Source organism: Amblyomma maculatum, chromosome 11 (genome assembly GCF_055883805.1).
Source record: "Amblyomma maculatum isolate TAMU_Amacu chromosome 11, ASM5588380v1, whole genome shotgun sequence".
NCBI lineage: Eukaryota > Metazoa > Arthropoda > Arachnida > Ixodida > Ixodidae > Amblyomma > Amblyomma maculatum.
The window spans coordinates 163,455,747-163,468,958 of record NC_139354.1 but is presented as its reverse complement, the minus strand read 5'-3'; the positions used below and the strand labels follow the sequence as shown (position 1 = coordinate 163,468,958).

The window sequence follows — 13,212 nt, the reverse complement described above, 5'->3', positions numbered from 1 at the left end:
ACATATTAGGTCTGCTGGGCAGACCTAGAATTGCCACGTATCAGGAAGCAACAGCATACTATATTTCAGTGATATGCTAACCCTTTATAATGCTGTCACAGCTTCAATTCTGGTTCACACACCTGGCAACAGAAGGATGTATGCAACATAATGCTCTTTCTGCTGTAGCTCGTACAATGTTGAACAGTCATCGGCACCCGCCATGCTGAGTGTTATCGGGAAGTCATGTGACTATATATCTTCTGGTGTCTCCGGCCAAGTGCTCAGCACTCTGAAACAAGACTGCACCATAGTTTGCAAACGTGCTTGTCCTCATCTGTCGCACCATATACATTGTTGTGAACTTGAGTATAGTTGACCTAATATCTGCGCAGAACAAATGAGCCCCAGCGGCAAGCTGATCTTTCAACAGGGTTTCAGATGATGTGCATCCACTGACGAAGTGTTTGCAATTCTGGCTCAAAATAATCTCCACTGGAAGGAGTAGAAAACATTCCTCAGTTATGCAGCATTCAAAATATGAAGAACTGATACAATAAACTGAGTGTTTATAATCCCTGCTACAACTAAGCCAGGAGTTTGCACCCCAAGTTGACTGCAGCCATTATGGCAATGCAAGCCCAAATGAAGAAGTTTTAGCTGCCACAAGGGGTGTGACATATGCAGGTGGTAATCACCCCCTCCACAAAGTAGTGCGCATGATGGCACCTGCAGTGCCAGCACACTTCCAATGCAGAGAAAATACTCATGTCACTTGAAGGCTGTTTGAAGCACGGTACTGTTTCTGCATTTTTAATGCTTTGAAAAGAGGCCCCATTTCAAATGCTAGCACAAAAAACTTGGCATGCTTTCTGTACACGTTTTTCTGTCCCGAGACTGAGCTTCTATTTAATGATGCAGAGACAAAGCTTACACAATTTCGCACTAAGCAAAACCTATCAAAAAAGGATGTGCACAGTACACAACACACAAAGGCTAGTTTAAAAAAAAAAAGATAATGCAGACTGCGACAAAATGAGACTGAATATCGGTCATACCAGTTGGGCTGCTTTCACTGAATGCTCAAAGCGTTATTAACAAAACAGACAGACTACATCATCTTTTATGATCCCCATGTATGCGTCATGAAACCTGGTTGCACAACGGGGTGTTTCACGATAAAATCATCTCGTCAAGCCCCCAACTGTTTAGGAAAGATAGATACTCTTGAGGCATCACAGTTATAGCAAAAACCACGAAAGCTTGTTTTTGAATGTCTTTGTTTGCAGTGCGTCATTCATACTATGTTCTGTGTATCGCACACCTAATGTTGACGATAACTTTATGCAGAAAATAAACAATCACCTTTTGAAATTTAGAGGAAAAAACTTGATACAGTAGTGACTGGTGATTTTAATCTCTCACAAATAGACAGGAATAACTATAGTTATGGGCTCAGTCCTTCTTGTGACATATTCATTGATATCATGCTCCCTTTAGTCTACAAAAGGTCCTTAACATACCTACTAGAGGAGACAATATCCTAGTCCTCCTATATAATATCAGTGAAGAAATTGCTGAAATTGAAACAGGCATATGGACTGAATCTCTTTTTCAACAGGAGAGAATGCCAGAAAAAACGACAAAAATTTCAGGACTATGCAAAAGATGATGAACTGACTACTTTAAACACTGTCCCGGATGATGTCGAGCTTTCATAGCAAAAGTTTGAAGCTACTTACTGTATCCCGTTGAGGCATTGATTTATTTATTCCAACTGGAGTATTATGTGAGGGGCAGGTTAAAATGAAGTAAGCAAACAAACATCCTTATACGGACGGAACATCAGTAAATAAACTGAACAATGGTAGAAGAAAACAAAAGACTCTAGAAAAAAGTACTGCACATTTTTTTCTTTCAAGGCAATGGGCTCAGGTATATCAACAATGTTATCTGGAACAGGTGATTGCATGTGGTTGGGCTAAGTTGAAAGCCCTAGTTTCTTCCGACTGAAACAGGTGATTTTAAAGACCAACACCATGTTTACAAACAAAGGGGGCACTCACGGCGCCGCAGTCGACTGGAGGTGAAAAGTAGGGTTAGCGCCCATAGGAATACATGGAACCGAAAGATTTCTAAGCAGTTTTCTAACTTCACAGGAAACCTATGATGTCCTTATTCTGAGCTGAGTAACCGTGAAGATCCTAGAATAGATCGTGAAAGTATAAAATCTCATTACCGAGGCGAAGTATTTTTAAAACGTCACGAAGCGTACGAGGGTGCGAGTTGGGAGGGCGACCCATAAAAACACAAGTAAACACAACTTACCACAACATTTTTCTCGTTTTTCAGAGCACCAGAATTGTGGTAACCTGCGCTTTGAAGAAGTATGCTGCGTCATTGCGGACGTGGTCTACTATTACAACTGCCCATATAATCTATGTTGTGAATCCGGACACCCCCCAAAATGCTCATGTAGCGAATCACGCAGTTTTGTTTATAGTCTGATATGCTGCCGCATGGGGTAAATTAGCTTGATAATACTGTTGCTCAAGTAACACATCCTAGACAAAATTACATTTAAAAAGTAGTTGTCAAACGCCATACGACAATGTGCACCGAACGAGATTCGCGAATTGCAGTAGATGATAACGCACCTGGCGATACCACCGCGGTTGCCTCCAGCTCCGGAGCGTCTGCTAGCGACAGCGCCGGTGGTCGTCTGCAACTGTGCGCGATCAGTTCATCGTGTTGTGAACGGACTTGCAGTACTTGCAAGAGAATGTAGTGTGCCATGCAACATGATGTCGGGGCGTGGTACAAGACGTTCACAAAAAAATGAGAAAGGTTCACCGCTGCTGAACCGAGAAAAATGTTGCAGTAAGTTCTGTTTACATGGCTTTTATGGGTCATCTTCCCAACTCGCACCCCCATACGTTTCGCGATGTTTTAAAGATACTTTGCCAATGAGGTTTCACACTTCCATGATCTGTTCCAGGGTGTTCATGGTTGCCTTGTACCGAACAACGACATCACAGATGACCCGTGAAATTAAAAAAACTGCTTTGGAATCTTTTGCTTCCATGCATTCCTATGGGCACTAAGCCTACTTTTCGCCCCCAGTTGGCCCACGCTGGCGGTAGAAGCACCACCGCATCGTGCTTACGTCACAGATCGATGTTGGTCTATAGTCAATGTGATGTGTGAAGTGCTTGCATAAGGGGCAGGGTGAAAGGATGACGACTGTAAACGATTCTGTGGAAAAGGCAAATAAGTATAAGATAGTTATTCTGAGCTTATGGCTGTAGTCTTGAGCAATGAAACGAGGGTCTCATTTTTGTATGCTATCTAGAGAATTCATTCAGTATCCTTGACAGGGTGACCAAATGGAAGATGCATATTCAAGCTGAGTGTAAAGAAATGTTTGATAAAAGAGTTGCCGCACAGAAGAAGGCGCACCTCTAAGGTTATGTTTTAAACAGCCTGAGGTACGTATATGCTGACATGAAGGTGAATATGTAAAATGAGAACAAACAAATTGAGAATTGAGTTATTCACGACTAAACATCATAAATATAAATTTATTAGTGTTGCGGGTCAGTTGCCATGATGACCATCAATTTGCAATCTAGGCAAACAGTCAAATAATAAAAAAAAATGTATAGCACTAGGCCATTTATGTAGATTAAAAATAATGAACCAATTACACTACCTCGGGGCCCGCCAAATGTCACATCAATTAAGGATGATAAATAATTATCAACTGAAGTGAACAGTTTATGGAATGATAAAAAGTTCCACATCCAAGAAATTGTTAGTCAATTGAGGCGCAAAGATTATATTTTTGCTATTAGAAGACAATAGGGAACATGATCAAAGGCTTTAGCGTCCATACCCAGAAGCAGCTTGTTTGTAAATTCGAGTAGTAGTTGTGTTTCACAAGATAGCCCCTTCCTGAACAAATGCTGTTTTGAGAAAAAGAGGCCTTTACTTTCCACATGTAGTGGCGCATTAGATGCAGCTCAAGACATTTGCAGGCTACACATGCCAGCGATAGTTAGCAACATTAATTCCATAGCCAGACTTGAAAATCGGAATGACTTTTTCAATTTTCCATTTGTGTGGTATCTCACCTGTGGAAAGTGACTGATGAAAAGTGTTGCTTAGTATTAAACTGGAATGAACCACGGTGTGTTTCAAAATTTTTTATTTAATTCCATCGACACCACATGAAGTCCTTATTTTTCAATTATTTATCAGTGATGCAATGCCATCAATGATAATGTCTCTTGGCCTCGAGATCGAGCAAAGTTGCCACCTAGCGGCATAGTGGCAAACCTACCCAATGTGGATGCGTGTCTGCATCGTGTGCCATCCCACAGTGATTTATGTGCATGCGTGCGACGTGTACAAGAGTAATTTTTGTTTGTTTCACGGTTCCTATGTGCTTTTGCTTACCTGTCTGCATCTTGCAAAAGAATTATGAACAGGCTATTACCCGGTGCTACATTAAAAAAAAAGTACTAGTCCATATCGAGTGTGTCACTCTAAAAAGGGCATCATCAGTCGTGGTTTTCAGCTCTTGCGATTCTTTGACAAGCAGTGTCTCAAACGAAGCGCTGCTGTTGCTACAGGTTGCTTAATGCAAACGCTCAAAAATTGTACATTGTTTTGAATGCTACAGCTACTGAAACATGCATCCGCAGACTGCTCCATAGCAAAATCCAGTTTCAACAAACCACTCTGTGCCTTCTGTATTCACGATAAAGTTGTCTGAGCACTTTTTCTTTTTTTGTTGTTAATCTTCTGTTGCGGTGTCTCAGTGGTAGGGCGCTCGACTGCTGATTTTGAGATCCTGGCCGTTTTGAAAGGCGCTCCTCAGCTGTGGGATCCGACTGCACGTTAAGCAATCCCATGTAGTCAATGACACCCGCCACTACATCATCCCTCATATAGTCGATGTCGCATGGCGCCTCTAACCCATATATGCATTTCTTTTTTTTTCTGTTGAAGGATTCTGCGCATTCGAAACAGTGGTAATGAGCACATTTCACTTCAGAGAAATGCTCGAAAATTTATGTTCAAGAAACAAATCTTCACAGCACCTGTTGCACTAAATATTACATAATACTACACATAGATCAATGTACACTGGTAGCTCATTAGAAAATCTTTTCGTCTCTGCTGTTATTCGAGCAAACTGGTTGTTTCTGACAAGGGGAGTAAAAGAGCTTCATACGAGCTTAACCATCGGTGTTTAGTTTGGGAAAGAATACATATTTATAGTCACATGATAAAATGAACTCTCTTTCTTTCAGGATAGTTTTATATTCGGCACATGTTTTGGAAGTAAACGGCAGAACCGCCCCCAAGTTATTACTCAACAATAATTACAATAATAGAAAAATCTTCAGCCTTCAAAATTCCTTGCTAGAACATGACAGTGACTAAGCGCAGTTTTTACGATGTCTTCGCAGCTACTGATCTGTAGCTTGCACTTTAACTTTGCTGAAAATTAATCGCTGATAGTGCTAAATTTTGTCAAGTGTGTAAAAGTTCTGTCCTATGGTGAAATTCATTGTCATTGAAAAAGAAATTACACTACTAATTTATGATTTATAAACATCATGCACATCATAAATTCCTTATACTTCCCTCGGTTTCAAGAAACCATTTAGAATCATTTCACAGTGCAACACTACCAGATTATCTGCCGTAAGAAGCATCCGCCTTGTTGTAAGCTCAGCAAGCTCAATCCACTCACTGCTCTATGCGTAAGCAGTCAGCTTTCCTGTGCGGCGAGGTTTCCTGTACAGTGTCAACGTAATCTCATTTTTGGGGAATACTTGTGCCTGGTTGTCGCGCATAACCCACTCGCATAATGTCAATCCACTCGTATATTGAACCCACTCTCCCTTTTTGCCCCCGAGAATTTGAAATAAAAAAAGCATTTGGTGGCACGTTTCTCTGTTTCGACTGTCACATCCACAGCTCATTTATTGGCAGCGTGTCAATATGCTGCGCAGCGATAACGTCAAAACGTGTTTATTTTTTAACTATACTTTTCATAGATCCAATGGTGGCAGGGAGCGAACTTGGCAGAGTGTCTGCGTGATGGCTTGATTGCACAAGCCTGGTTCCATTTATCGTGCCGCGCTTGGGGTGGGGCGGGCGTAATCCACTGCTACAAAATCATTGGCACGCGTGATAGCTGCAAATGCCATTTGGAGTGAACAATGCTAAAAGCCGGTGGCATGATAGCAGCCGACGGCGTGCTTTCATTGATTCAGAGATGCAAGGATGAACGATTCTCGCAAAAAAAAAGAAACTGCCGTCCGCAGCCGCTTCTTAACTTCTGCAGCCGCCATAGCATACATTCAGCACGACGGCAATAAACGACTCTCACAAAAAAAATGTCCGCCGCTTTTTAGCCTCTGCAGCCGCCGCAGCTTACGAGCGTTCAGCACGACGGCACAAGACGCTCATCCCATGCCAGCCGCGGCGCGCAGAGTGTTCATAACAAACACTGGAGAAGTGTCTGCCACGGGATGAGCTGGCTTTTCCGCTCATGCATAGTGCATGCTGCTGCAAACAAAGACAGGGGAAGAGAGAGGAAGGCTCAGCAGAAGAGTGGGCACACCCTAGCGCTTCGCTCTATCACGTTTTTCCCCTCTCCCGAACACCACGGCTGAATTGGTGCCCTCTCGTTCCTTCATCCACATGACTTTCAAACGTCACGTGCTAGCACGACAGCGATCACCGCAGATGTGCGCGCCTTCGGGGGAAGGGCGCGGCTCTGCCCTAGACCAGCCGTCGACGAGCTGTGCCCTCTCATTCCTTCCGCGCGTGACTTGAAAACGTCACGCAGCAAATGGCCGAAGTGTGCGATCGTATTTGAGGAAGGCGCACCGTCCAATGCGTGGTGGGGAGTTCGATATATCGAACGACCGGTGAAATTGATGCGTGGTGCGGAGTTCGATATATCGAACAACCGGTGAAATTGAGTTCGATATACGACACAGCTTTCCTATACTTTTAATGGGATCTTCAAGGGGAAATTCCGTGCGTTCGATATAACCAAAATTCGAAATATCCGGGTTCGACTGTATTAATATCTATAACGTTGCAATTGTATGTATTGAATTTCCTTTATACTGTTGATTTTCCACTCTGTTGGTTGGCACAGCAACTTGCCCACCTGTTTGCAGATCTTATTTGCAACAAAAGGGGTAGTTGGTGTTCATATTTCAACGGCACATTTTATAGTGCAAAAAGATGCTCGGCTTGTCTGTCATCCTGTCTTTTTGCACTAAAATTTGTGCCTGTGAAATATTATGTGCGGTTGTGCCTATTTTGTTTTGTTACTTACTACACTAGTGTGAGAATTGGTTGTTGAGTAACACTGCTACATCTTTTTCATGACATTGTACTTTGTTCTGCATTGTATTGCTCCTGCAGTATAAATAAATAAAGGTCAAGCAATCCCACGAAAACATCCAGTGGACCTTAGACCAGAAAGAATTATTGTTGTTAAGTCACTATTCTGCCAAGTATAGCAATGAATGCAGATGTAACCTCCGCACCTTGAGATGGTAGTAGGCGATGAGCATGCAGAACGAGACCAGGGAGTGGAACAGGGCCATGAAACGGATCACTGGCTCCAGGTAGAAGAGCTTCTCCTCTATGATGACCCACTCCTCCAGCTCCTCTTCACTGGCCCCCTCCGAGTCGGAAAAGGCCTCCGTAGTGTTCGCCAACACCTCCACCAACCCACCGCCTGCGTCGTTGTCTCCTTCTTCGTCGTTCAATGCTGCGGCCACAGCGGAGCCAGCCTCGTCGTCGCTGCCACCCTCACTCGTGGAGACCTAGGAAAGAGATGATGCCTTCCCTCAAGTGCACTCCTCTGTAACATGGCAGTTCGTCTATTTTGGATATTGTAAATGACACCACAGAATTCACGCAATGAACAAATGCCACACGCATCGCTGGCATCACCTAGCATCTGTCGTGTCTGAGTCTTCCTTGCTTGTCCACTGTATGTTTTGCACAACATATATAAGGCAACTACCAATTTTACCCAGCTCCAAAGATAGCAAAATGAAAAAAAAAAAATATGCCACACATATATATATTATGATTGTAAATATTGCAGCAAACGGTTCAGATCTTTATTTGTTGTTTGTCGAAAGCCGCTGACATGCGACCTTACCACTGTGATTCCAGTGCACGGACCGATTCTGTGTTTTTGTTCATGCTCGTCGCAAGAGGCAGCTTTAACATTTTCTTTGTCGTGCAGCATTGAGATGTACCTAGAAGATTCCGGCCACTCGCATGTGCTTCAGCAATGTTCCAAGTACCAGTGATAGCTGCAATGAGGATATCTTCAGTGCGTGTTTGCTTTAGTTGAGCCGGGGCCTGATGGCGATGTATTTTGTCCTTTCTTTTCTTTATGTGCGAAAGGGCTAGGTAGCTTAGATATTACAGGTGGATTACGCCGATGTTTCTTATGAAGACGCCCTCGACAATCATGTTCCCAGATTTCAAAGTGACACCACCCCTGCACACGACGGCAGCATCGACGACAAGACGAGACTCCAAGTTGAAGCTGCCGCCCAGCAAAGTGACAACAGTGAGCCCCGGCCCTGACCTCAGCACACGACAAAGTAGAGATCAAACACCAAAGCTAACATCTAATACGATGACATGAACAAGTGACCATGAAGTTGCTGTCGTTGGTCGCACAGTTACCACCTTAATGGACACCGGAGCCAACTATTCTATCATCAGTGGAACATTCATCGCCCAGCTTATTAAAGTGACTACCACTGGGGATGGCCTGTCAATCCGCACCGCTTGTGGTAACCTTATTATGCCAGCTGGGCAATGCACCGCAAGAGTGACAGTAAATGGACGCACTTACCCTACGTGCTTCATGGTCATGAAGCAGTGCTCCTATTACATAATTTTGGGTATGGACGTTTTGAGTGAGCATTGGGCAATCATCGACCTTCGCTGAAAACTCATCAAGCTCTCGACGGACAATGCCATGTCTACTATGACATCGACGCATCACATTGCTCTAAACGTCCTGGATGGAGTCTTAACCGTGCCGCCCCGATCAAGTGTTGTCGCGCGCGTACGCAATGATGACATTGAAACTGCCGAAGGCGTCGTCAAAAGAAACGCACAGTTGCTCTTGGAGCAAGGACTCGGCATCGCAAGAGATATCGCCCATTTCTGGCATGGACAAGCTCCTGTGCTGGTTACGAACTTTACTGAAGAATACTGGCATCTCAACAAGGGGATTGCTTTTCTCGACGACCTCGTCCAGTCATCGAAAAGTCCCTGGACAGCAACACATTGGATCGACTTTGCAATGTTAATTTCTCCACTTAACCCGGTTCTGTGCTCGCTGCATCCACTTGACCCCTGCGAACTTTCTGCCGCCCACTGCTACGCTTTCCTTCCCTTGGAATCCAGTTTGTTACCCCAAGCGACCATCGGTTATCCTCTCTTCGCACTACATGTCCTGCCCATGCCCATTTCTTCTTCTTAATTTCCACTAGAATGTCGGTAACTTGAGTTATTTCTCTGACCCACTCTGCACGCTTTCTATCTCTTAATGTTACCCCTACCATTTTTCGTTCCATAGCCCTCTGGGTTGTCCTCAACTTAACTCTTTCGGGACCGCCCGAAAAGAAGGCAATTGTGATACAACTTGGAAAATATTTTTTTATTCAATGACATTTTCTGCTAGCTTGTTGTAACATATATTGTTATGCAGCTAAATGAACGCACTTTCACGAGAAAAAAATTGAGATGCCTTAAAAATATACATGATATCACAAAAAAATCTCAAAATATAACTTTTCTTCTTAAAAAAACATAAAAAAGAAGGAAATTCTTGAATACGGAAATAAAAAAGAGTAATAAAAATATTATATTAAAACAATGCCTCTTTTCTAACTTCAAGACAAAAAAAAGTGGGAGGCTTATGTACAACATTTTTTTTGTGTGTGCTTTCTTGCGGCCTGACGCGAGGTTGACGCAATGGTTCTCAATCTGCGCCGCCGCCGCGCCAAAGATTAAAATCTCTCCCGCGTCGCCGCCTGCCGTGAAAAAGGCAAACTACACCAAAACCGAAAGTTTAGATACTAGACTACTCACTAGATGGCGACACGTGTTCCAATGAGCGGATATTTGAGCTTGAGAGCGCGCGCGATTTGATCGTGCATTTTTACACGATGGCCTATGGCGCGGTCCCGAAAGAGTTAAGTAGAACTCTCTTGATTAGCCTCCACGTTTCAGCCCCATAGGTGAGTACAGGTAAGATGCAACTGTTATATACTTTCCTCTTTAGCGATACCGGTAAGCTGCTAGTCATAATCTGTGAATGCTTGCCAAATGCGCTCCATCTCAATCTTATTCTTCGTGTTATTGCCATTTCATGGTCCGGATCTGCGGTTGCTACCTGTCCTAAGTAGACATATTCGCTTACTACGTCCAGTACTTCGCTACCTAATGTAAACTGCTGTTCCTTCCTGAGGCTGTCCAGTACTTCGCTACCTAATGTAAACTGCTGTTTCTTCCCGAGGCTGTTGTACATTACCTTAGTCTTCTGCATATTGATTTTCAAGCCTACTACTTTTCTTGTCTAGGTCACCAATGAGTATTTGCATTTCATCCCCCGAGTTGCTAAGCAAGGCAATGTCATCACCAAATCGCAGATTACTGAGGTATTCTCCATCTACCCTTATCCCTAACTGCTCCCATTCCAAGTCTCTGAATACTTCCTCTAAGCAAGCTGTGAATAGTACTGGGGAGATTGTGTCTCCGTGCCTAACACCTTTCTTTATAGGAATTTTGTTACTTTCTTTATGCAGAACTATGGTTGCTGTGCAGCCACTATATATATTGTTACGTGGAAGATTTACAGTCCCAAAGCTGTCCGCACAACTAACGTTGATGAGGGCACCGTTTTTACAACACTCAGTGTCGTCGTCCTCTCCGAGTCTGTTGCACTTCTTCATCCTCATCACGAACAGCGAATACAGCCAAGTAACATTACCCCCCCGTGGGAAAAGCACAGTCCCGGTGCGATCTATGTTAGCGAAATAGAACATTGATGATAGGGCTTTAGACGGGACACATGCACTATTTCGGAGATTGGAGCTGTGGACGTGGACTTCGGAACCACAGATTCAACTTCGTAGGTGACGTCGGTCACGGGGCGTAAAACACGGTAAGGGCCAGTGTAACGGGGCAAAAGTTTTTCACACAAGCCCACTCGACGGCACGGGAGCCACAGCAAAACGAGAGATCCAGGAGTGCAGTGGCCATCACGGTGGCGGCTGTCATACCGGATCTTTTGAGAGTCTTGGGATGCAGAGAGCCTGGCATGAGCTATCCGGCGGGCATCATGAGCACGGGTGACGGCATCACTGGTGTAAGTACTGGTGGCGTCTGCCGCGGGTAGAGAGGTGTCGAAGGGTAGTAACGGGTGTCGGCCAAATAATAAATAAAATGGGGAGTATCCAGCGGTAGAATGGACAGATGAATTGTAGGCGAATGTGACAAAGGGGAGATGAACGTCCCAATCTCGATGGTCGTCAGACACATACATGGCCAGCATGTCTGTGAGGGTACGGTTTAGACGTTCCGTGAGGCCGTTGGTCTGGGGGTGATCATCATCATCATCATCAGCCTGATTATACCCACTGCAGGGCGAAGGCCTCTCCCATATTTCTCCACTTAACCCGGTTCTGTGCTAGCTGCATCCACTTGACCCCTGCGAACTTCTTAATCTCATCCGCCCACCTAACTTTCTGCCGCCCCCTGCTACGCTTTCCTTCCCTTGGAATCCAGTTTGTTACCCTCAGCGACCATCGGTTATCCTCTCTTCGCACTACATGTCCTGCCCATGTCCATTTCTTCTTCTTATTTTCTACTAGAATGTTGGTAACTTGAGTTATTTCTCTGACCCACTCTGCACGCTTTCTATCTCTTAATGTTACCCCTACCATTTTTCGTTCCATAGCCCTCTGGGTTGTCCTCAACTTAAGTAGAACTCTCTTGGTTAGCCTCCACGTTTCAGCCCCATAGGTGAGGGGGTGATATGCGGTGGTGAATTTGTGGCGGACGGAACACGAACGGAGAATTTCGTCAACCACTCGCGACAGGAAACAGCGGCCACGGTCAGTTAGTAGTTCGCGAGGAGCACCATGATGAAGAATTACGTTTTCTAGAAGGAAGTCAGCGACGTCTGTGGCGCAGCTGGTCGGGATGGCTCGGGTAATAGCGTACCAAGTAGCGTAATCGGTGGCGACGGCGATCCATTTGTTCCCCGAGGTGGAAACTGGAAAGGGGCCAAGGAGGTCAACGCCTATACGGGAAAATGGGTCAGTTGGCATGGGTATCGGCTGCATATGACCTGAAGGCAAAATTGTGGGCTTCTTCCGACGCTGACACAGTTCACACGCGGACAGACAGAGCGGTAGAGCCCCGGCCAGTAGAAACGTCGGCGCAGGCTGTCGTATGTGCGAGAGACACCCAAGTGGCCAGCCGTGGGAGCATCATGGAACTGTTCAAGATGGTGGAACGCAGGTGTTATGGAATGACGAGCAAAAGGTCTGTGCCATCTGGTCGCCTATTACGTCGGTATAGGATGTTCTCGTGGAGCACAAATAAGGCGAGAGATGGGTCAGGGCGGTCGGCGGTAAGACGGAGGATAATGGAATGCAGAGAAGGATCTAGGTGCTGTTCCTTGGCAATGTTGGCAAAGGTGGAGACAGATAAGACATATGCATCATCGTCAGAGTCTGTAGGACTAGGGGAGTCGACGGGATGACGTGACAAACAGTCTGCATCTTGGTGAAGCCGGCCGGACTTGTAGACGACGGAAAAGGTGTATTCTTGTAATCGTAGCGCCCAGCGCCCCAGACGGCCAGTAGGATCTTTGAGAGAGGAAAGCCAGCACAAGGCATGATGGTCTGTTATCACAGTAAAATGGCGGCCAAACAAATAAGGGCGGAATTTCGTAATAGCCCAGACAAGCGCCAGGCACTCTCGCTCTGTAATAGAATAATTTTGTTCGGGTGTTGAGAGGAGGCAGCTGGCATACGCAATCACCCTTGTATGGCCGTGTTGTTGCTGAGCGAGAATAGCTCCTATTCCATGGCCACTTGCGTCGGTACGGAGTTCAGTATTGGTGGAAGGGTTGAAGTGGGCCAAGAC

At 45.0% G+C, this 13,212-nt stretch overlaps 1 protein-coding gene across 1 annotated transcript in view; it reads right to left on the bottom strand.

The window, feature by feature from the left end:
* RyR (Ryanodine receptor) overlaps nucleotides 1–13,212 on the bottom strand; it is a 1,181,579-nt gene that overhangs the window by 71,413 nt on the left and 1,096,954 nt on the right. The window contains exon 117 of the mRNA XM_084584752.1: nucleotides 7,563–7,844. Within this exon, the coding sequence (XP_084440878.1) occupies nucleotides 7,563–7,844 (282 nt within the window). The remainder of the gene's footprint in view (nucleotides 1–7,562; nucleotides 7,845–13,212) is intronic.